This window comes from Peromyscus maniculatus, chromosome 10, assembly GCF_049852395.1.
Source record: "Peromyscus maniculatus bairdii isolate BWxNUB_F1_BW_parent chromosome 10, HU_Pman_BW_mat_3.1, whole genome shotgun sequence".
NCBI lineage: Eukaryota > Metazoa > Chordata > Mammalia > Rodentia > Cricetidae > Peromyscus > Peromyscus maniculatus.
This window is the reverse complement of record NC_134861.1, coordinates 15,240,601-15,265,477: the sequence shown is the minus strand read 5'-3', so window position 1 is coordinate 15,265,477 and position 24,877 is coordinate 15,240,601. Positions and strand designations below refer to the sequence as shown.

The window sequence follows — 24,877 nt, the reverse complement described above, 5'->3', positions numbered from 1 at the left end:
GAGAAAGAGAGGGAAGATAAAAATAAAGAACTCAGTCCTGGATTAAGTTGGGAAATAGGGAGGGAAATTAGACTTAAATCCCCATTTAAAAGCTGAGAACACATTTGTATTTTGTGTTTAGGGTTTTTTTTAAGTCATATAAGGAAAAAATACTTAATAGACAACCTCAGTGTTATATTTTAGGGAGCATAAAGAGGAGGCAATAAAGGAGAATGGGAGACTGAGCCAAATCCTTTAGGCAAGAGAGTTATTGATGCTATAGGTAGGATCTGATATATACAGTTTCATCTTACCCATTCCTACATGTTGCAGGCCCAGCAAAGTGGCTTCTTCTATGGTTTGCAGGGGAAGGAGACATCTTGCATTTCTGGGAAGCAGGTCTAGTTAATGTGTTACCTATGCCATGTGCCAGAGGGCCATGGAACATGTGTGACTTACTCTACATGACAGGATTTACTCTTCTGATGGGTAGGGAGATGCGGCTTGGTTCATGTGCGACCCATGTTGTGTGACTACATTCTTGGCGTCTCTGACACCTAGCCAGTAATTTTGTCCTTGCCTTGCTTATAGTCTTCTTTGCTTAGGGGGGTTCCCTGCACGGTCTTGGTTTGCTAACACTTAGTTTATTCTCATAACACTCTGTGAAGAGTTTCCCATGTTTTTCTTTCTTGAATTACCAAAGACTGTGATGATAGGTAGTGTTCCCTGCCAGCATGCCTACACCCACCTATGAAAATACTTTTTTAAAAAATATAATGTAGACAACCAAGGGAGCACTCTGTTGACCTATGGCATATGTGTTTACTTAGACACTTTCCAACCTTCCAAAGGAACCTAAAAATAAAGCAGAGTCCCAAAATACCATATAGATCCTAGATTTTGCATGAAGAAAATGCAGTCATTTTACAGCCATTGAACAGCAGTAGATTATAAAACTCTTTGTTCTCATCTCCCCACACTTTGGGGACAGGTAGATCATGTGTGTTTTGTTCAGACCCAGGAAGGCTCCCTACTTTAGGGTTAATAATTTTATTAGTTAAATTGGAATTTTATCCCTTATCCATCTTCTTAGATGGGAACTTCTGGAATTCTATTTCTGTCAGACAAGTTTGTGTACACAGATCATTATTCTGTTGTCTGCAGTTACTGCATGACAAACTGTTCTTAGGAGACAACACACACACACACACACACACACACACACACACACACACACACACACACACACACCTTAGTCCCCTCAGAAAAGGAACCCAGTACAGACCAAAGTAATGGTTGCACCGGTGTTCAATATGGTGGACCAGTGAGTGTTTATTGGGTTACTATGAGGAGTATGGGTGAGAGGTTGTTATAAGGAATAGGGATGACTACAAAGCAGGCGCATCACCAGAATGCCCACCCCCAACACATGTGACAGCTTGTGAAGGCTGCAGCCCTGGAGCTCTCATCACCACTTGGAGGCAGCTTCACAGTCTGAGAGCCTCTTCTCTCTGTGTATCTGCTGCTGAGGCTCCTCCCTAAGTCGTTGTTTAAGCCTGTCTACACTTCTGGGAAAAAGACCCTCTAGAATGTTTCAAATTTCTATTCTTCCAGACATCGACCTTTTGTTTACCTGCTGAGTCTCAGGAGCCTCTCCTTCCCTCCTGGAAGGAAAGTTTTAATTTGACTGTAGTTGCAGGGAATTGCAATATAACAACAATGTAAGGAATAAGATATGGGGCTATTCTCTGCCAGGAAGATTAAATTCTTCAGACGGCACAAGGACGGCTGCATTGCAGAATCTCCTCCTAGGCATCACTAACAACTAGGGTGAATACCCTGCCAGGTGAGATGCTCCAAAATTAAAAATTAGGATGATATGGCACCACCCCTTCTTCACTTCCCAGGAAAGATAACTACCCTCACCCAAGAGTCCTTCAGTTTGGTTCCTACAAGCCAATTTTAGCTGAGACAGGGATCTCGGCAAACTCAGCCCTCTAGGCCTCACCTTGATGGCTCTGCAGAACAGGCTGGTGCGGAGGGGAAGTCCACCTCCACTTCCATAAATATTATAAATGACAACAAACCAAAATCTTTCAAGACCTCCTCTTTCCTTATTATGTCCTTTGACCCAACATATTAAGACTCTCACTTCCACTTACTTTTTTCCATTTCTGTCTTCCGTTCCTTCCCTGAAGTCACTACTTGTCTGGGTTCTTGCATATTCTCAACAAATGCTCAGAATGCCCAGATGTGGTATCTATGCTCATAGTCTATGAGCAGCCTTCTAAGAACACAACAGCCCAGTCCCATAGTTTAGGGTAGCCCTAGATCAGGCCCCTTCCCATCATGTACCAGTCCTGATCCACCAGATTTCACCTCTGAGGTCTCGTCCTAAAAAGTTTCTCTCTACACTTGTGTGGCATTTTGTATGCTACATCCGTGTCCAAGTGAGGAGGATACCTCAGCATTCCACCGTGTTTTAGGCCACTCACTCACACACCTGCCCCTCTTCTCCACCTTGAACTACTTCCATGTTTGCTTGGCCGTCCCTTCTCCTGGGAGAGTACTCCTTCCCTGTGTCAGTTCTTCATTGTCTTCCCCCAAACCTCTGTTCTTGGTTCTTTCCAGCAGCACATAACATGTTCATCCATTCACTCAGCAAATATTCCTTACATACTGAGTTTGTGCAAAATCCTCTACTGGGCATGGAGAAAATACAAATAACACAAAATATCTGCTGTCCCTTTGAAGTTTCTGCCCATCACCCCTGACTCCCCAGGACCCTAATCATATGCTCTGCCCTGCTTGATCTTGTCTTATTCTCAATGTCAAGTTCAACTTTCACATAGAGTAAGAAAGAAGCCATCAATTGACTGCATCTATCCTGTAAGTAACATTGTTTTGTTTTAGTCACCTACATGCCTTTGGTTAAGAACACTGATTCAGCCAGTACTTTGTGAGCATCCTGCATAGGCCAGGAAATATTCCAGGGCAGAGGGCTGGCTACAGACCCTTTCCTCCTAATATACAAAATGGGAAACGTGTGGATTGGCTGAATGCATACTGCTCTACCACCATCTCATTTTGTCAAACAAAGGTATTGCAACATCCAAAGGGCAAGCTGTCCTGCTACCCCCTTGCTCAAAACCTCCAGCAACTTTCTTGACCTTAATGAGCTTCTTTTCCTCTTTGGCACAGTGAAAATTACAGCCATGTCACTTCTTAGGGTCCGTGTGATAGTTAACCACAGTAGTGACACATGAGAAGCTCTGAGCACAGATCTTGCGTTGGTTCATGTTAGATGTTCAGTGAACAGGCTGGGTCTGTTATTCTTTTTCATTCAGGATGGATAATGTGATCTTGGTCTATCTTCCAGCCTCTTTTCTTACCTACAGCCTATACATCTGGTTCAAAGATACTGTGTTTCTTTTATGTCATTTAGCTAACTTCCCAATTATTTAACATGCACATATATAACACTTTCTAACAGCCTCTGCAGCCAGAGACCTTTCTGAGCACTCACAAATTCTTACATTAGCTCTGTGGGGTGAGTACTGTCATGATGCCATTTAAAATGAGGAAACCAAGACACACAGAAATAGGTCACAGCTCAGGTAGGCCGATTTCCAACCTCAGGCTGTTTGTTTTTCTTTTAGGGTTTTTTTTTTAATACACTTTTAATTAAAATATGATTATATCATTTTTCCCTTACCCTTCTTCCTTTCAGCCCCTTCTAAGTCCCCGCCCTCCAACTCTTTCCATATCTTCCCTTCCTCACTCTCAAATTGATAGCTTCTTTATTATTATTACATGTATGTATGTATGAATATGCACAAATATAGAAATACAACATTTTGAGTTTGTTTGTGTGACCACTTTTTAACAAATTAGGAAGTCATCCCTGAGAGAGACTAATTCTTCTCAGTTCTTGTCTAGGGAAGCCAGTGAGATTCCTGCCTTCGGAGTTAGCATGTCTACTGATACTTCTTGTTTATGCAGCCCTTTCTAGGAGAGGCTGTTTCACAGCAGATATCCTGGTATTCTGGCTCTTACAGTCTCTCTGCCCCTCTTCTGTGATGTTCCCCAACTGTAGAGGCGTACGCTGTAGTGGAGACGGATCCACTGGGGCTCATGAAGCAGGAAATGGAAAAATGGGGGGGTGAGACTCAGGAAGAGCCAATACAAAAAGAGAAGGAGGGAAGAGGGACAAATCACACCTAGGGGTGTGTGTGTGTGTGTGTGTGTGTGTGTGTGAGAGAGAGAGAGAGAGAGAGAGAGAGAGAGAGAGAGAGAGAGAGAGAGAGAGAGAGAGAGAAAATGTGTGTAACTTAAACAAAGTCATGCCACCTGGACTGGCAGTGTTCCCCAGACACCCAAATAGTGATGCCATAAACCCCATCCAAGGACTGAGGAATCTGAAGGCAGACATCCACGGCTGGGCCCCTGGTGGAGCACTGGGAGTCTAATTAGTGAGTATGAAGAGGATTTATATGAGCGAGAATTGTTGAAGCCAAGGTTGGATAAAGCACCGGGATAAATAACCAAATGAATGGAAGCACAGGATCTATGAACCAAAGGCTGAGGGGCCCCCAACTGGATCAGGCCACCTGAACGGGTGAGACAGTCAGTTGGCTTGATCTGTTTGGGAGGCAGCTGTGCATTGGTGCCAGGTCCTGGGCTCGTTGCATGAGTTGGCTGTTTGAATCCTGGGACTTATGCAGGGACACTTGGCTCGGTCTGGGAGGGGGGAATGGACCTGCCTGGACTGAGTCTACCAGGTCAACCCCGGTCCTCGGGGGAGACCTTGATCTGGAGGAGGTGGGAATGGGGGGTGGGCTGGGGGGAGGGGTGGGCGAGAGGGGGAGAACAGGGGATTCTGTGGCTATTATGTTGAACTGAATGGTGTTGTAAAATAATAATAATAATAATAATAATAAAAAAAACCAAAAAAAAAAAAAAAAAGAAATTGAAGCTTAAAAAAAAAAAAAAAAACATAGACTACCATGCACAAGAAACCTCCTTTTTTTTTTAACTGAAAATATTTTTCCATACAATATATTCCTATTTCAGTTCCCCCTCCTCCAACTACTCCCAGATCATCCTCAACTCCCCACCCATTCAACTCCCTGCCCTCTTTTTGTTTCTTTAGAAAACAGTAAATCAAAACAGAATTTAAATAAATAGATACACACAAATAGCATCACACACATGCACATACACACACACAAAACAATAACATAAAAACACAGAATCAGAATTTGTAACCTACAAGCTAAGACAAATAAGGTTAAAAAAAAAAAAAGCTCAAATGAAGCAATGTGAAACAAAATTAAATCTCCAAAAATATCACTGAGTTCATTTTTTGTGTTGGCCTTTGTGCTGGGCATGGGGCATGCCCTTAAGTGTAGAAACCTCCTTTCTAATGGTTGGTCAGGGTAATTCAAGTGACTCCTGAAACCCAAAATGATCTAGACAATTGCAGTTGCTCTTGGTTGCCTCCCAGAGGTTGAAGGTAACCTCTTACTGCTGAAGATACCGCATCCAAGACACAGGACTTGGATGATTGGAATTTGATCTAACCTGATAAGCTCCTTCCCGTGGTCTAGCTTCCATAGCACCAGAAAATATTCTGCAAGCTGCCAAGGTAAGGAAGCAACTAATAATCCTTACAGTTGCGATACCTATGAGCTACAGAGTGGCTGAAATCAGGACAACCATAAAGGTACAAGTGGCACTCACATTGATAGTAACCAAAGACTATCTAATTGGACTTAAGGCCTGCTCAACAGGACAGAAATCTTATCTAATACTAGAGACCTAACTAACTTCCCGGGGCTAGTGAGGTCATGGGTTTTAAATGAGAATCCACTGTTGCCATTTTGCTATATGGCTATACCAATATAACTCCTTATCTGAATTCTAAATCTTCTCCTCATACCCACAGATAAGTGTAGCTATCACCCCTCATCAAAGAAAGCTCTCTGTGCAGAAATGGAGACCGTCATGGAAAACAACAACTATATATACCTTGTTTGTTTGTTTGTTTTTAATAGAACAGTATTATCAATGTGTTTAAGCTCAGATAACCAAAGTGGAGAGGCAAATATTGTTCTCTGAGAACTCTGTGTTCGCTTAGAAACAGTGACTTAAGGCAGTGCAGATCTGATGCTAAGGTGCCCCTGGGTGTCCAGCTTTCCACCAGGCTGGATACTCTTGTTAGGGAGGAGCCAAGATTGAGAGTAAGAAGTCTACGTCAACTCCCCCAGAAGTTCCTGTTCTCCGTATTTCCCATTTGGACCTCACAGGGACTGGAAGAGCCAGGTACCGTTTCTGTTCTAGTTCAGTGGCTTCTTCAGTGTTGTCTGGCCAGCAGACACGGACCTGTAAGCCTGGCAGTCTGGTTACCATCATTCCAGGTGCTTGTCTCCTATTAGTCTTTCCTTGGCTATTCTGGCTCATAATATTTGTCCCATAGTCTAGGAATATAGAGTATTTAAAGGAAATCACTTATAATAGTCATCCTGTAAGCATGTGAACAGTTTTCTTCTACACACATGAAAACTAATGGTAATTTTTAAAATTGCTAATCCCAATGTCCATTATCTATATAATGCTTTTCATGTATTCTGATAAAAACAAGAATGGATACCAACACTTGCTGAAGATTAAAGCTCATACAACCTTTCTAATTCCAATTTGGCAAAACGGATCACATTTAAAGCCAATTTTATTTCAAAGCATGTTTCTTCCCATACTAAGTTCTCAAGCACATGGTGTAGTATTAGTGACCACAGGGACAAGTGTGGTAGCATCTCCAGTTGTTTTCATCTTGCATAAATGAAACTAGACTTATCAATCTTTTTCTCATTTCCCTCTCCCATATGCCCCTAGAAGCCTCCATTACACCCTTTGAGTCTGTGAATTCAAACTGTTTTTGAAGGAAATCCACTCTCTTCTCCTTTGGGTTTTTCTTGGCACCAAGCACACTTTACATGGATGAATGGACAGACAAAAAAATGGATGAAAAGATGAGGAAACACATAAATGGATGTGTGATGGTGCTCATTCTACTAAACACCATATGTGGACCCTTCGACCCATTGTTCTTCAGAGCTTTGTTAAACATGAGACCCAAAAGAATGTTTCCATTTTCCTTAAGAATGTTCATATAATTCCCTTCTTAGTCAGTGTTCTATTGCTATGAAGATAAATCATGACCAAGGCAACTCTTATTTTTAAAAAATGCATTTAGTTGGGGTTTGCTTACAGTTTCAGAGGTTTAGACCATTATCACCATGGTAGGAAGCATGGTGGTATGCAACCAGGCATGGTACTGGAGAAGTAGCAGAGAGTTCTACATGTGGATCTGCAGACAGCAGGAAGGAACAGCTGCTGGACCTGGCTTGGGATTTTGAAAACCTCAAAGCCTACCTCCAGTGACACATTTCCTCCAACAAAACTATTGCTCCTAATCCTTTCAAATAGTGCCTGCCTCTCCCTGATGACTAAGTATTCAAATCTATGAGCCTATGGGGGCCATTCTCATTCAAACCACAACACCTGTGTGGAGATTAGAGCTATAAAGGATCACAGAAGCCAACATAGGCTCATTTATTCACCTTGTATGAAGTTCCTGTAGATTATCATACCCTAGCAAAGTTGCAGGGATCAAGGTGAGAAGCACAAAGCTGTGTGTCTCATAGCGAGAATCCATATTTATCATCTTTTAATTAATTTCTCCTCCCCTTGAGATGCTTTTGGAACTTGAGTCTGGTGCTACATATAATTGACACAATGAGATTAAGAAACTAAGTAACCGAAGAGGCCCAAGGGAGCAGTGCTTTCTAACACTAAGCAGCTCAATGTTCTCTAGGCTGCTGTACCAAATGCACTTAGACCACAGACATTTATTTCTCATAATTCTGGAACGTGTGAGCTAGAAAATCTAAGCTTCAGGGGCTTCAGACTTGGTATCTGATGATGTACCCCCTCCTGGTTGTCTGACATCTGTCTTCTTGCTGTGTCCTTAACTGGTAGACATGCTGGAATCTGAAGCTTTATAAAGACACTGATGCAATCCATGAGGGTTCCACCACCGTGCCCTACTCACCCCTGCAATCCCAACCTCATACTAGCCTAATACCATAGCATCAGGGCTGAGGTTTTCAACATAGGAGCTTGTTGAGAAGATGCAAAGCATTCCATTTGTAACAAGGAGCTACAGTTCCTGGTTCCAGAGAGGAAAGAGAATAGAAGCAAGCTCCACAGAACAGCTAAACTGGTGTTTGTGTTTTGTTTTCCTCCAAGAATTCCCTAATGAAGATAGAGCTCAGGGAACCCATGGAAGAGGAAGAGGAAGGATTGTAGGAGCAGAGGGGTTGAGGACACCAGGGGAACATGGCCCACAGAATTAACTAAGCAGGGCTCACAAGGCACTCAGTCCTCTGTATGTATGGTATGGTTGTTAGCTTGGGGGTTTTGTGGGACTCCTAACAGTGGGAATGGGGGTGTCTCTGACTCTTCTGCCTGCTCTTGGGACTCTTTCCTCCTACTGGGTTGCCTCATCCAGCCTTGATATGACGGTTTGTGATTATTCTTATTGCATCTTGTTATGCCATACTCAGTTGACCTCCCACGGAGGACTGCTGTTTTCTGGAGGGAAACAGAAGCAGTGGATCTGGGGGAGAGGGCAGGTGGGAGTGGAGGGAGGGGAAATTGCCATCGAGATATATTGTATGAGAGAAGAATAAATAAAAAGAGGGAAAAAAAGAGTGCCTTAATGAGACTATTAGACTTTTTAAGTGTCTCTAAAGCAACATTTTCAAATATGAACTGGTTTATATGGTGTCCAGTCAACAGATGTTTACCATATGAGACATTAAGAACTCTAGTAGGGGTGGCTAGAGATGGCTCAGCAGTTAAAAGCACTGGTTGCTCTTCCAGAGGACCCAGGTTCAATTCCCAGGACCCACGTGGCAGCTCACAACTGTCTGTAACTCAAGTTCCAGTGGATCCGACATCTCCATACAGGCATACATGCAGGCAAAACACCAATGCACATAAATAAAAAATAATTAAAAAGTAGCTTAAAAAAACTACTGGCCGGGCGGTGGTGGCACACGCCTTTAATCCCAGCACTCGGGAGGCAGAGCCAGGCGGATCTCTGTGAGTTCGAGGCCAGCCTGGGCTACCAAGTGAGCTCCAGGAAAGGCGCAAAGCTACACAGAGAAACCCTGTCTCGAAAAACCAAAAAAAAAAAAAAAAAACTACTGTGCTATAGTTGCTTACAGTGTCACTGGAAGATGACATATTTCCATTCAAGCTGCAGGTGTTTAACCCTAAGCCTCTCATCCCTAGCCAGATAGGCAATGTAAAGAAATAGCCAAAGAGATTCTGTTTTGTGCCCGTTAAAGGCCGAATGCTGGCACTTAGCTGTATAAGCAAAGGCAAGTTATTTTCCATAAACCTCCGTTTCTGTTCTCTGTAAATGAAAGAGGTGGGCTGATGAGATGGCTCAGCAGGTGAACACACTTGTGACCCAAGCCTGATTGCCCACGTGTGCCCCAGAACCCACGTGAAGGTGGAGAGAGAGAAACAACTCCTCTCTAATTGTTCTTTGATCTCCACGTGTGTTCCATGGCACACACGTGCCTCCACACATGTCATAGACCCCCTCTACAGACAATAATGATACATATTTTAAACATGAGAGTAACTGGCTCTTCAGAAAGGATCTGGGGTGGTCCTGTGAGATACTCTTGACAACTCCAATAAATGTCTAATAAATGTTTTTGGCAGCCACTGTTCGTGTTTTCTTCCAAGTCTATAAACCTTTCTACCGAAAGCCTTTGTTTGAGCATGGTAAGCCTCCAAAAGCTTCAGGAAAATGTTCTTGCCCATTAGGACTTACCTTCATCGGAGGGCCTCAGACCTTGCCAAACCCTTTGCAAGCACAGTGCCTTAATTAGTTTAGTACGAGTGGCCCTGTGGCTGAAAGGCACCTGCTGTTCCCCAAGTGCTGGCTGAGTGGGAAGGATTGGCTCAGAGGAAGCATTTCAGTGGTGGCGTGAGGCAGCTTTGGCAGGGGCTCCGGACGTTAATGCTGCTCCAGATCTGTAATGAGGAGGGCGCAGTCGCTGTCTTTCAGCAGGTGAAATTACTTTTCCAAATTGGGCAAGCCTGAATTGTTTCCCTGTTCCCTCTCCTAATTAATTCCAACCTACTGTGGATGTGCGGCAAACTTCTAGAACATATCCCTAACCAGACATCATTGGGAGCCTAGAGATCTCTGCTAGCTAGTATGAATTACGGGGGAAAAAATGACCCAGGCCCCCAAATCACAGGTCAGGGCAGCATTTCCAGGCCAAGAGACTGTATAAACTCTATAGAATTACCTATCCCCCGGTAGCCTTGAACTTGTTGAGGTGGGAGGTTGTATGTATCATTGGATCTATTGTAAATTCAGTTACAGAACAATGACTCAGCAGCTTCTTGCTGATTCACTAAAGGGAATAAAATAATGGCTGGTACCAAAGTCTCACTGTATTTGAGGAAGTGGTTGAGAAGCAGGATGTAGTTGTACTATCATCCTAGTACTCAGGAAGTTGATGCAGGAGCATAACAGTGGATTCACATATACTGAGTTCCAAGCAACCTAAACTACAGAAGGGAATGCCAATCTTAAAACAAAACATAAAAAAATATATATTAGGATGTATGGGCTAGAAAATAATGCAGGTAGGCAAACCCATAGTGTTGAATGACCACAATTAATGAATAAGTTCTGTTAAGCCTAGAGGAAGAAGTCTGTGGCCAAAAGACTTTATGACTTTCAATGTTAGCAGCAACAGCTTCAGTGGAAAACAGAACTACTGCCAAAGGCCGAACGGTCTTGCCTACTAATATCCCGTTAATTGTGTACAAGGCAAGCTGCTGTTCCAGGATGCTTGGCTCACCATACCACCAATGCCATGCAGGCCTTAGAATTTAGAATACTGAGCCGGGCGTTGGTGGCGCACGCCTTTAATCCCAGCACTCGGGAGGCAGAGCCAGGCGGATCTCTGTGAGTTCGAGGCCAGCCTGGGCTACCAAGTGAGTTCCAGGAAAGGCGCAAAGCTGCACAGAGAAACCCTGTCTCGAAAAACCAAAAAAAAAAAAAAAAAAAAAAGAATTTAGAATACTGTACCATAGTTGATATTTGCAGAAACATTGCAAGGTTTGATGTACATTTTTTTTAAAAACATGCTGGTGGTAATTTATAAACTCAGTGTGAGCTAATCATCTAACAAGGATTCTTTATATTACCAATGTGATACAACAGAACCACAAAGGTAGAATCTTCATCACCCTCGAGTGTGCATCAGTGAGGCTTGGCAGGCAAGAATGCATGCACACTGCTTTTACAGCTTATAGCTGCCTATAACTCCAGTTCCAGGAGATCCCACTCCCTCTTCCAGCATCTTTAGGCACCATCATGAACATGATGCAGAGAGAGACAAGCAGGCACATAAACATAAAAATAGAAAATAACAAATCTTTGTAACTTTGTACAAAATTGAGCTATGTGTACCCTGTACAGCTCTCTCAAACTGTTTCCTGTTGGATCGCTATACTTTTTAACTACTTCATCTCTCCCTTCCTCTATTTCCTGTACCCCCAACAATCACTATTCCTACTTTCTGTGATTTAGAGTTTTGGCTGTTATAGAGATCCCATGTAAATGGAATCATGTATTATGTTTTCATGACTGACATGTTTCACTTAGCAGAATCTCCCAAACATTTATACATATTGTAACATGTTTTATCATTTCTTATTTCTTAAGGCTAAATGTGTTTATCACAATGCATTCAATAATAATCATCAGAAATTTAGGGTTCCCATGTCTCTTGGCTATTCAGAACAGTGATACAATCAATATGGATATACACATATTTATTTGAAATTCTACTTCAGTCTAAATTGTAGTTTTTAATGTATACACAAAAATAAGATCATGGATTATATAGTAATTCTATTTTAATTATGTGAGGCTCTACCATTCATTTTTCATAATTATTGCACTGTTTTTACATTAATATTCCATATTCTTGAGAATTTTGTGCATGTATACAATGAAACATTATCACTTCTTCCCCCACTTCCTTCCTTAACTCCCCTCACTCAACATGGCCTGCTCCCAACCTCCTGTTTGGTTTTGTTGATAACCTGCTAAGTCCAATTAGTGCTGTCCATATGTGCATGGGTGTGGGGGCATCCGCTGGGGCATGGGAAACCTACCAGTGGCCAGACATTAAAAAAGAGAAAGAAGAAGAATTATTTTCTTCCCTCCAGCAGCTGTTAACCTACCCCCTTCCCCACATTACTGCCAAGGCACAGGGAACATCAAGGAAGGGAAGAAGGGCCAGGAGGAATGTAGGAGCTGGAGGACGGGAAGCAGTGCGATGAAATGAAAACTTCTCGGCTCAGCAAGTCAACAAGAGCTCACGCCAGCCACGGCTGTGTTCCCAAGATGTCCATGGTCACAAGATCAGCCCAACTGAAGTTTGGGAAGTGCTCTCTAGGCCCCAGTTCTTACTGAGATGCTATTGGCAGGTGATAGCTCCCTCCCTTAACATGTAACTCCCGTCAGAATACCCCTTTCTAGTGGCTTAGTGTCTTATAGGTAGGGGTTCTATTGCCAGGATAAAGCACCATGCCAAAGGATTCTTGGGAGGAAAGGGTTTCTTTCCTCTCCACTTCCATATCAGGGACATCATTAAGGAAATCGGGGCTGGAACTCAAGGCAGAAACATGGCTCAGGCTGGCTCCCCTCCACTGCTGCTAATGTCCTTCGGCAGTTGTCCCATCTGCAAAATTCTGGGGTCTCTGCAACTGGGCTGTACCTTCACTGATAGCCTCTCCTGGACCCTCTTGAGGGACTTGACTCTGTTATTTGACGTAAAGCTTCAACTTCTCTCCAGGACCCCTAGGGCACCTACTGAAATGGAAGCTGTACTTTATTTATCCCACAGCCTCTCCTGGCCTCTGACTGTGGCAAGCCTCAGCTCTCTCCATGACCCCTTCGTGTCTTCAAAGCCAGCAGCCCCTGGGTGATTCTTACGCCGAGTTCAGCTGGCAGCATGAGTACAGACTTGGCCCCATTCTATATCACAGCTTCTGTGTGCTGACACCGAGCAAATACTCCCAGAAGATTTCACCTCAGTGCTACTGGTCTCCTAATTGCATCTGATTTCTCGGCCTCAGCTGACCAGAATCAGTTGTCCCCATAAAACTAAGTTTTTACTCCAGTGGTGATAATTTTTGTTAATTACAGCTGATTCCACATGCTCACCAGATACCACAGATCCTTAACACAAAAATATCACTCCAGTGGCCCTGGTGGCGTCTATTAGGCTCTCTAAGGTCACTATCTACTACTACTCTTCTTTCAATTCAAGTAAGAAACCACTTTTAACAATCTTTCAGTGGAGGTCTGGCCATGATAAATGCCCTCGGCTTTTGTTTTTCTGATAAGGTCTTCTTCCTTGGTTTGAAGATTTGACCATTTTAAATAAATAACAATTGTGTGTGTTTATGGGTGCAGTGTGATCCTTGATACATTGTAGAAATAGTTAAGCTAGTCAACATATCTGTTACCTCACCGATTTGCCTTTTGTGGGGGTGTGTGGAAAATATTAATCATCTATTTTCTAAGTAATTTGAGAATTTATATTATAGTGTTAGGAACCATGGTTCCCATCAAGAAACAAGGAAATTTGCTCCTTCAGTTTAACTGAAACATGGCATCTTTTGATTAAATCCCTCCCCCTTTCTCTCTTCCTCTGTATTCCATAGTATGTATATTCTACAGTTTCTTTCTATGTTTGTACACTGACAGATGATTGTCTCTGTGTATTGGCTCTTGTGAGTAACATGAGAGAGCAGATATCCCTTCAGCTCACTTTTGTCCATTCCTCAGCAAATGGACCCCAAATGGGAATGCCTGGGTCATGTGGTTCCCATTTTATGAGCCTTCATGTTCTTTCTAGGGAATGATTACTAACTCAAATTCCTTCTAGTAGCTAGCAGTACTCCTTTTTTCTATATCCTCCCCAACTTCTGTTATCATCTTTCAAAATAATAACCATTGTAACGGGTGTGGTGAAGTATTGTGGTTTTAATTGTCATTTCCATGATGATTTGAGTTGTTGACCAGTTTTCATATAAATTGGTTTGTTTGTTTGTTTGTTTGTTTAAGGTAGGGTTTCACACTGCAACTCAGGCTGGTCTAGAATGCACTATGTATCCCTATTTGGCATCAGACCATAGCAATCCTTCTTCCGCCTACTGAACACTAGGAATCCAGATCTGAGTCACTGTGCCCGACTTCTATTGACTACGTGTTCAGACCCTTTGGTCATTGTTTAATTGAGTTATTTATGTACTGTTGTTTGAGTTCCTTATACAGTTTGTATATTATCCCTGTGTTGGGTATATGATTTGAAGCACTTCTCCCAACCGATTTCTGTTCTCTTACTCTTCATATTTTGATTTGCTATATAGAGGCCCTTTAGCTTGATCCCATCATATTTGTTTCTTTTTGCTTTTAGAATTTTATAATTATACTCACCAGTTTACAGTCACCTGACTTTCAGCAAAGCCATCAAGGGTACTCCATGAGTAAGAGCTTCTTCAATAAATTATGTTGGGAAAACTGGACATTCATATGTAGAAGAATGAAATTGGACTTTTATCTCACCCCATGCACAAAAATTAGCTCAAGATGGATTTTAAAAAATAGAAGTAAGACCTGAATTCAAAACTATATGAAGAAAATATACAAAGAAAGTTCTGCAACGTTAGTCTAGGCAGTTATTGCTAGTTAGATCTCTGTTTTTAGCAGATGGTTTTGCCAGAGTGTTCTTGGCTGTCATTCTGTTTTTCCACACAACTTCGGATCTACCATCCCATCACTTCTGGTCTCCACAGTTTCTTCTGAGAAGCCATAACCTGGTGATCTGCTCATGTGTAGCACTTTGCAGTCTGCCTTCGCCGCTTTGAACTGATTCTCTTTGCCATTGGTTTTCAATGATTTCTTACCAGGTGTCTTTCCTCTGGTCCGCTCTGGGTTTGTTTCAGTTTGAATCCTTTGATCTATCTGACTTTTTATTTCGGGTGATTTTGATTGTTTTTTTCTCCAAAGAAGCTCTACCCTTTTCCCATTCTTCTCTTTCTGGGACTTCTATAATGCATACATTGCTCCCTGTGAGATTATCTCAAAAAGAGTCTTATCTTCCTTCTTTCTTAGGAAGTCCCCTGACTGTAATTTCTAGTGGCATGTCTTCAAGCTTGCAGACCCTTTCTTCTGCTTAACTAGGTTTGCTGGGTAAACCCTTAGAGTGAGCTTCCAGCTTTGCTACATTCTCCAGCTCCAGGACTCTCTCTCTTTCCCGGCTTTTGTCTTTGTGTTGATCTTTTAACTTGCTCACATACAGTTTTCTTTAATGTTGCTTACTCTGTCTGTCTGTCTGTCCTCTTATAATTCATCAAATTCTACTAAGATAATTACTTTTAACTTTTTCAGGCCATCAATCTTCATTTCTTTGGGATTGCTTTCTAGAGATTTAATTTGTTGATTTTCTCCGGACATAGTTTTCTGGCTTTTTAATGTAGTTTTTATTTGTTTGTTATTGTAAACTGTACATTTGGAAAAAAACAAAACAAAACAAACAAACAAAACCCACACATTCCCCCAGACTTTACAGCATAGCATTTTATGGGTCCATCGGGGTAGTAAGTTCATCTGCAGATCTTGGAACAGCTCAAGCTTTGCCAGTGTTTGTATCTTCTCTGGCCTTATGTGATTGTATTCCCAAATAGAATGTTCATGAATTTCTTTTTTTTCAAGTAGCTTATAATTTCTTCCTCCCTCTGGTGTTTGACTGTGGTATTGCAGGTTCTAACATTGCCGCCAAGCCAGTCTCTAGGCTCTGGTGGTCTCCATAACTTCCTCAGGAAACTTGAGAGTCTTCTAAGAAATGTGGTTTGTAATAATCAAGACAGATATTCTTAATATTCAACTAAAGGCAAGGGGCCTTCGTTGCATATGGCTCATCTGTCCAGCTGAGTAACAATCACTTAAGAAAACATTTGAAATTTTACATGTAAGAGGATGGAGGGAGAGGGAAAGAGAATATAAACATAAAAATAACAGGTATCAGAAATACATCACTTCTTTCCATACCCCCAGTCAGCTGTGACCAAAACCTTTCACTCATGCAGGCCTATACAGAAAGCCAAAGCATTGCCAGCCCTCCCCACTCTTCTCATCCCCGCAGTGAGTAATCTGCACGCTGGTGCTTACTCCTGATTGTGGCACACTGTAGCAGTCTCCATGGGAGGCAGTGCCAAGTCTCTGAGCTCTGAAGCAACCAGCCCTTAAATTTTTATTTCTTCAGTTCCTGCCATCTGCCCACATCCGAATGACATCAGCTCCCTAAGAGCTCTCCTGTAACTCACGACAGAGCCAGTCCCTGCCTAGGCAACCCTTCTCAAAATCTAGAGAGTGGCCTTATGCTTCCTTTGTCTTCCTCCCTAGGGAGAGCTGAGCCATTCTGGCTTGGGGGAAGGGAAGAGGTACTTGAAATGAATTGGCTTTCTTATTCATGTTCATGCGACTGCTCTTGCTTGAGTGGTCTGGATGCTGCGACATCCTAGCTGATTACGGGAATTCTCATTAAAGCTTTGCAAGCTGCAGATGGATGCTAAGTCGTTGCTTGTATAGAACAAGGCCCAGGGCTTCATAGTCCTCCATCTCACTCTTGCAAAGGATTTTTAAATTGGGATAAGTAAATCTGGACTCTGTTGTCTTCACTCTGAATTTGCTTGAGAGGTGAAAATAAATGGACTTAATGAAAATTCAGAAGAAGAAAGGAAGAGATAAATGTTGGGAAAAGAAACGAGAGTGTTCTAAGAAATGTAGTTTGTAATAATCAAGACAATTTTTTTCTTTCTTTTTTTATTTAAGAAAATTTTCCACTCATTCTACATACTAACAACAGATTCCCTTCCCATCCCTCCTTTCACTACCCCACCAGGTTCACCCCCCAAACCACCCTCCATCCCTCCTCCAAAAGAGTAAGGCCTCCCATGGGGAGTCAGCAAAGCCTGGTACATTCAATTGAGACAGGACCAAGCCCCTCCTCCCTGCATCAAGGCTGAGCAAGGTGTCCCACCCTAGGTAATGGGCTCCAGAAAGCCACTTCATGCACCAGGGATAGATCCTGATCCCACTGCCAGGGGTCCTCAAACAGACCCAGCTACACAACAAGACAAACATTCTTAATATTCAATTAAAGACAAGGAGCCTTAGTTGTGTATGGCTCACTTGCCCAGCTGAGTAACAATCACTTGAGAAAATGCTTGAAATTTTGCATAAAAGATAAGAGGATGGAGGGAGGGGAAAGAGAATATGAACATAAAAATAACAGTAAGCATGTGAGAATATAGAATTATTAAGTAGCTTATGATTGTTTCATAATGTATACATATAACAAACCTTCAGTTTCAGCACCTCAAATATATTCAATGTTTACTTACCATCTATACTTCAATAAATTTGAAAGTAAAGGAAACTATGGCAAATTAATGTCTCTCCTTTTGAAACGCCATTAAAATGAATAAAAATTATTTTTAAAATAATGTTCATATAATTTTCAATAATAGGGAGTGAAACAATGGCAGTTTTCAGGAGGCACTGTAATAAAGCCTAGCAAAGTGGGAGCAGCTGAATATTAACTCCTAGGGATAGGGCAGGCAAGCTCAGAACAGACTAGGCTACAGAATCTGGGCAGACTCAATGCACCCAAGAGTACAGAATGAGCTGATGACTGTTGCATATCTGAGCAGGAACATCACGTGACCCCTTCTCCCCGCTTCAGAAGGGTGGCTCCAGACTACAGACATGGCTAAGTCAGAGCTCCACATGCTGCAACAGGGGCTCGGGGCCTTGTCATCCTGTTCCACTTTGTACCCTGAGAGCGCACCTTTAGGAAGGAACCCTGAGTCCACTATTTGGGGATGGCTAACTTGGGAGAGAATCCTACACAAGTGGTTATGTGGAGTTTTTTCCGGTCAGCTAACAAGATTTCTGCCCAGACACTTCAGGGAATCCTGTATGTGTGTGAATAGACTCTACCCTCCAAAACAATATATTGTAAGCAGTCAGCCAAGGAGCACAGATATTTGAAGACAGGTTAAAATGAAATTATCAGATACAGACAGAGATGCAGGAAGGGGAGAGAGGGAGGAAGAGATAAGGGAGAGAGACTTATAGGAGAGTACAACAAGTAGTTAAAAATACTGAAAGTAAAAATACTGTATATGGGTCAGGCAGTGGTGGCACACAACTTTAATCCCAGCACTTGGGAGGCAGAGGCAGACGGATCTCAGTGAGTTTGAGGCCAGCCTAGTCTACAAAGCGAGTTCCAGGACTGTTACACAGAGAAACTTGGTCTCAAAAAAAATACTATATGTGTATCGCTGTCAAGGAGAAAATGAAAGAAACTATATCCAAGAAAGAAGACCACAATGCTGATTTTAAAATTAGTAGAACTCTTGGAAATTAAATATGCTGTAGTATACTTTAACTCTCAAAAGAGCTGGGCATTTGAGTAAAGGAAATTTCTAAGAAAGAGGCAGGAACACTAGAGAAAAAAATAGGCAGTTGCTTCACAATCCTCCATACTCAACTGACTGAAATTCAGAGAGGGAAAATAAATGTAAGAAAAACCTGAAAGGTAGAACTAGAAAATTCTACAAATTGCAGGAATATAAATGCCTCAGAAAAGGATGAAAACAGCATGCTCTGCTACACCATGGACTATCTCTGGGCTCAGAGGGGAGAGGACCCTCCAGGTCAGCAGGAGGAAAGCCAAAAGCAGGTGGAAGACTGCGTCTTAGCAGGGTTTGTATCCCATGGGCACAGTGGCAGTCTGGGCGCAGGCAGACCTGAATGTTTCCAGTATTTTGTATTTGTATATGTCTCCTCTGTATCTATGTACCGTGTAATAGGATAAAGACATTCTTAGATTCAAAAATCTCAAAAATCTTCATGTATAGCTTGGTTCATAAACAGTGGATCAACAGAGCATTGAAAAGTTAATTTCCTGGAAGTTCAGCTAGGAAAAGAGAATTAGGTGGCAAGCCTGTTTTCACAGGCAGGAGGCAGTGGGACAGTGCGAAACTTTGTCTTTAAGGAGCTGGACCCAGGGGAAAACTTAAGAACTGCTTGTTTCCTGTGTAAGAATTTCAGATCACAGTTAACTGCAGGTAACAGAAACCGAACCTGTTGGTAAGGATGGAGTCCTGGGCCACTAGAGAGTGGAGGCTGATTGAAGTCTCAGACTGCATTGTCAGGGGCACACTGGAGTAGGAAAGTCAACCCCTTCCCTGCATGTGCAAGAACTGAGTCTCCATCTTCTGGAGCAGAAAGGCAGGACTCTGGCACATGCAAATCAAGACAGCCTAGTGACCTTACTCTGTGGTGAAATAGTGAATTCTAAAGGAAGGTGTTTTCTGTAGGTGCTGCTGGAATGGAGATGGGAACCAAGACTGGCTGACAGCTAAGCTTTGAAGGGCTGTTTGAGTTCATGTTTGGCCCACTTTTTATGCGCAATATACCAAAGAACTTTGAAAATACAGAAGATGGTTGTGATATATTACATATATAAAAAGCATCACTTTAAAAAGAGAAAACTAAAGGTTAGAAAAAAAGATATGCCAGCTGTTAGTACTTTATCTGAACAAAATGATTTTTCTACCTTTTGTTTCCATATACATTTTAAACTTTTTGCAATAAAAGTGTATTGCTGATAAAATTTATACATGTTTTACAGATGCACACACTTCTAGTCAAGAAAAGGGGGTTATTTTTTGTAGCGTGGTGCTATATAGATACTATATTGTAGTATTCATGAAGCATGGCTTCAATTATTAAATCAGAGTACCCATGGCTGGCCTGGGTTACTAGAGGGTGGCAGTATGCTTAGGCTCCAGCCCTGGAAAGGTCTAGGAATGTTTGGACAGGACTTGGCTATGAGTAACTGAAGACATAAAAGAATGAAGCCATCCTCTGCACCGAGGCCCCCTCTTAAATAAATTCCAATCAAGTGAGAATGAACTAGTGATAACTTTGACTGCAAGGAGGAAGGGAAGAGAATCAAGTCCTTCAGGAGCAAAGAACTGTAACCAGTGGATCACAGACAAAAACCTATTCTACTTTCAACTGTGAATGCTGCTCAGGCTGCTGATAGACAGTGTTACAATGTCATTGTCATCCTCCCTGAGCCAGAGCTGGACATAATGTGGCTCATGCCGGCCCTGGGATGTCCACATGTGTTCCTTGTACAAACCAACTAATCCTTGTCATCCTTTATTGTGCTTCCCAGACCTCACTCAGCTCACAGGCTGATCTACAGAAGAAGAAGCGGCGGGCGCCAGCTCCTCCTCCACAGCCACCACCACCTAGTCCTGTGGTCCCCAGCCGCAAGGAGGATAAGGAAGAGAACAGGAAGAGCACAGTGGGTGAGTTGAGTGTGCCTTGCTATGTGCATGTCTCTGGGATGCCTGCTTTAACACAGGTCTTTAGCACTGTTGTTAACCCTGGCAGTGAACTCCTTGTTAATTATATTAACCCAGAAAACATGTATGCTAAAGAAAGAAAGTCTGGAAATGATTAGCTCCAAATTCTCTTAATATCTTATTTACATTGAGGAAGGCGTCGAGGAGGCGAGGATGGTGGGAAGGGTGGCTTGTGGTTAGAGAACCCAGAACCCCGGGAGAAAGTGATGAATGGAGCTCAAGGTGTGAGTGGCTATGGCAGGTGTCTCTGGAGGATGTCTGTAGAGGCTGTTTGAAAAGTGTTTGTCTTTCTTAAGCTATCTTAGACCCCTCGTGGCATATACAGGTTATACATTCTTAATTTGAATGTCTGAAATCTGAAATTCTTCATAATCTGAAACTGGTTGAGCATCAGCATGATGCCACAAATGGAAAAACCTGCACCATGGAGCTTGGTTTCATGAACAAAATTATTTAAAAATTACATGAAATTACCTTCAGATTCTACATATATATGTATATATATGGTGTATATTAATTATAAATGAATTTCATATTTAGGTTTGAGTCCCATTCCCCAAGATACCTCATCGTGTATATGCAAATGTTCTAAAATCAGAAAAATCTGAATTCCAAAACACATCTGGCTCTGAGCATTTGGATATCAGTCTGTGAGTTCCTACTTGAAAATAATCCCCATTTATATACTGCTTGTGCATTTAGTAAAGCCCCCATGTTGAGAGTAAGAGAGTACGAAGAACAGGCTGGAGTCCTGACACCTGTAAGCAGGGAGTAATCTGTGATGTCACTCCACCCCACCCTCATGTGCTGGAGACCATGGAGGGGAGATGCTAAGGGCTGGACTTCTGGGTCCATGAACCTTAGGACGCTCATTTGAGTTTCAAATCTTTCAGCATCAGCTATCTCACTGCAGGAGGATATCTCACTTGCGGCTGAGACTCCCATAGGTACACCAGAGCTGAAACCATGAGGCAGCCATGCCCATTCACTGACTCAGGCCACCCACTGTTTCCCTGTTGACAATGGGTCTGTGGCCCCAAAGGGACAGTACCACCAAAGATAAGTGGTTGCATTGTCAAGTTCTGAAATTTTAATAAGGGTGACTTGGCTGTTTGTCAGCATTTTTTTGCTTTAGTCAGTACTTTACTTTTAATGCTTGGCATTTCACAGCCTGGGAATCAATTACCCTAAGAAGTAATAACCTGCATTTTATATATCAGTTCATCCCATTTCCCAAAGGAATATAATAGCAGAACAAAAAACACGGGCTGAAGAGACAGCTCAGGGATTAAAGGCTCCTGCCACCAAGCCTAACACCCTGTGTGTGATTCTTGAAACCCACATGTAAAAGGAGAGAACTCCCACAGGTTGTCCTCTGATATCCACATGTCACTCATGCCCTGACCTGTGCACATGTATGTGTGTGTATGAACACACACACACACACACACACACACACACACACATACACACACACACTAGATAGATAGATAGATAGATAGATAGATAGATAGATAGATAGATAGATAGATAGATAGATAGATAGATAGGAAAATGGAATGACCTGGGGTCATATTGGACATGAGATCAGCCAGTGCCCACAGATGACAGCAGGGATGTGAGGTAGATGTCTAGAACTGAGAACTGAGCTTTTCACTGATAGTGCAAAGATAAGATGTGGATAGTCACAGTTTGCCAAACTTCGCCTACCTGCTCTGTAACTTGTTGGTGGATACAAGAAAGCCAGACAGAATCCCTTTCTTTCTAAAAAATATTGTTTCCCTTTGAGGGCAGGAGTGGTAGACAAGGTCTTGTCAGCAACGAGAAGTTGAATTTCCCTCCCGATCAGAATCCATGAATTAAGAGGATATCCACAACACCCCACAAAACTCAGCAACAAAGTCTAGGTATCAGGTTAAAAGGAAGACATAAGATTCTTCACACACACACACACACACACACACACACACACACACACACACACCCGCATGTGTGCACACATACACACGTGTACACAAAGTTGATTTTTCTACTCAGACATCTAGATTTTAAAAAGCAATAATTATTTTTGGAACGTGAAGTAAAATAATATTGCAGTTCCCTTCCTTTGTGTCAAGGGTCTAATTTATTAGAAATCACAAATAAATCTTGGCACGGGGAGCATCCTTCCAGTGCGCCTTGCTCCCATGGTGTAACCTTATGTGTACTCCCTCCCGCATAAGGCTGCTCGCCAGGGGCCACCAATAGCATCACTCAGATGGATTTGCACTTTGGGGAAGAAATGACTTTAGCATGAGGAAGTCAGTATTTTCCTACATCTAGAGAACCAGATCCAAACAGGGGATACATGAGCCTATCTCTTAGTGAAGAGCATATTTCTCAATATTTTAGTTGTATGGCGAAGGGCATAAACCATAGGCTATATTATTAGAAGGTTCTAAACTGTACATCTTGAAAAAAGTGTTTTTAAAAACACAACAGTAAACATGAACTATGACATGGTAATTTATGTCATGTATGAACTTAAGCCATTGGCTTTCACAAAATCATTAGTATAAGAAATCTGTTTTCCCATAAAATTGTAAATATATCCGGACACATAACAAATAGAAAGGGGCTTCTCTGATTCTTGATACGAAGTACAGGTGGACTGCACACCCCCAGCTCTGTCTGCAACCCGGAACCCACTTCTAAAGAAAATTTGAAGACTTTGGTCCTAAAAAAAAAAAAAAATGAAAGAAGTTGATAGTGAGGTAGTCTCAAAATTAAATGAAAGAGATCTATGAGCCTGGGAAAGGCCAATGTGAGGAATAGTCCCATTTCAACTTGACTGTGCTGCCTCCAGGGCTTTCTCAACTTGTTTCAGGGCCAGCATTTATGAAATTGTGCCTAACAGACACAAACGGCTACCAACCAAGCAAATCTTTCCAAATGATAGCTGACAGTAGAACACTGTATATTTGAAATGTTTAAGCATGGGGATGGTTGGCTGTGGTGTACAATTGGGTGAGTGACTTTGAAATGGGGTGTGGCTGGCTTGATGTAGAGTGAGCTGGGACTTGGCATTGAGTGTGACTTGTTTGGTATAGACTGAGGCTGGATTTGAAATTGAATGTGGCTGCTTTGGTATTTGACTTGGTATTAGCTGTGATTTGTTTAGTGTTAGATTTGGTGTTGGGCGTGACCACTTTGGTGTAAAATTTGATGTTGTGTGTGTCTGCTTTGTTGTTGGATTTGGTGCTGCATATGGCTGGTTTGGGGCAGAGTGGTGTGAGCTATGGTGTTGATCATGACTGGTTTTGTGTCTGGTGAGCAATGGCAATGTGCCCTTGGTTAGAAGACAGGACATCCTTTGGCTTAACCTTTGAATCCTTCCTATTGATTCCATGTAGGTGTTGGACGTCAGGTGCCGCAAAAGCCTCCCAGAGGCACAGCCCGGGGCCCACCCCAGTTAGTGCTCCCCCCGCCCCCACCCTACCCTCCTCCTGACACAGATGTGACAGAGCCTGTCACCTTTCCTGGGGAAGGCGCTGGTTCCGAGACCTCAGAGCCGAGACCCAAACGTACGTGCCTCTTGTTTCCATCCCAGTTATGTGTTGACCATCTGTCTTTCTGGTCGCTACTGGTACGAATATGTTTCCAGACATTCCCTTCTTGCTTTTGGACATCTGTACCTTTCCTTTTCAATTTTCTTTCCAAATGCTCAATGCAATGCGTCTAGCTTCAAAGAGGATGCACTGCTAATGCCACACAGTGGCCTGTAAGGATGATGTAGTGAGTCAGTTGTTCCTACTGCCTGTAGACTTGAGCTAAAGATGTGCTTGTGGGTATACTATCAGGGAGGAGCTGATGCTCTTGGTGTCGGGAGTTCCCTCAGAATGTGGGCAGAGAGCAGGAGACACTGGCAGAGCAGACTTTGCCATTCTGTGGAGGCTCATGTGAATGCCTGTCAGGGCAGCCAATGTTCAGGAACTGGAGTGCTTCACTTTTTTAAGTCAGCTGTGACCCTCGTAGTCAGTGGGTAGGCACTGGACTGCTTCTCTGTAGTTAAAAGAAGCTGAGAAACCCAAAGAGGAAGCAGCTTCTGTCTGGCCACAGCCAGAATTAGAGTTCTCTTGTGCCTGTTTCTCACTATGCATCATCTTCCCTCACCGTCTCTTGGGATTCTTTTAATAAATGTTAATAACTATGTCTAGCATTTCTCCTTTGGGATGGATAAGAGCTTTACACACTCTGCATGTTTGGAAGGCATCACCTTCATGCCAGGCCTGTG

At 42.5% G+C, this 24,877-nt stretch overlaps 1 protein-coding gene across 8 annotated transcripts in view; it reads left to right on the top strand.

The window, feature by feature from the left end:
- Positions 1-24,877, top strand: part of Cobl (cordon-bleu WH2 repeat protein) — a 242,784-nt gene that overhangs the window by 148,185 nt on the left and 69,722 nt on the right. For 5 of the 8 annotated variants that reach the window (XM_042285598.2, XM_042285600.2, XM_076546019.1 and 2 more), the window contains 2 exons: positions 20,412-20,547; positions 23,997-24,167. In XM_042285598.2, coding sequence (XP_042141532.1) covers positions 20,412-20,547; positions 23,997-24,167 — 307 coding nt within the window. The remainder of the gene's footprint in view (positions 1-20,411; positions 20,548-23,996; positions 24,168-24,877) is intronic. The other 3 variants (XM_076546020.1, XM_042285601.2, XM_042285602.2) reach the window with 1 other exon arrangement.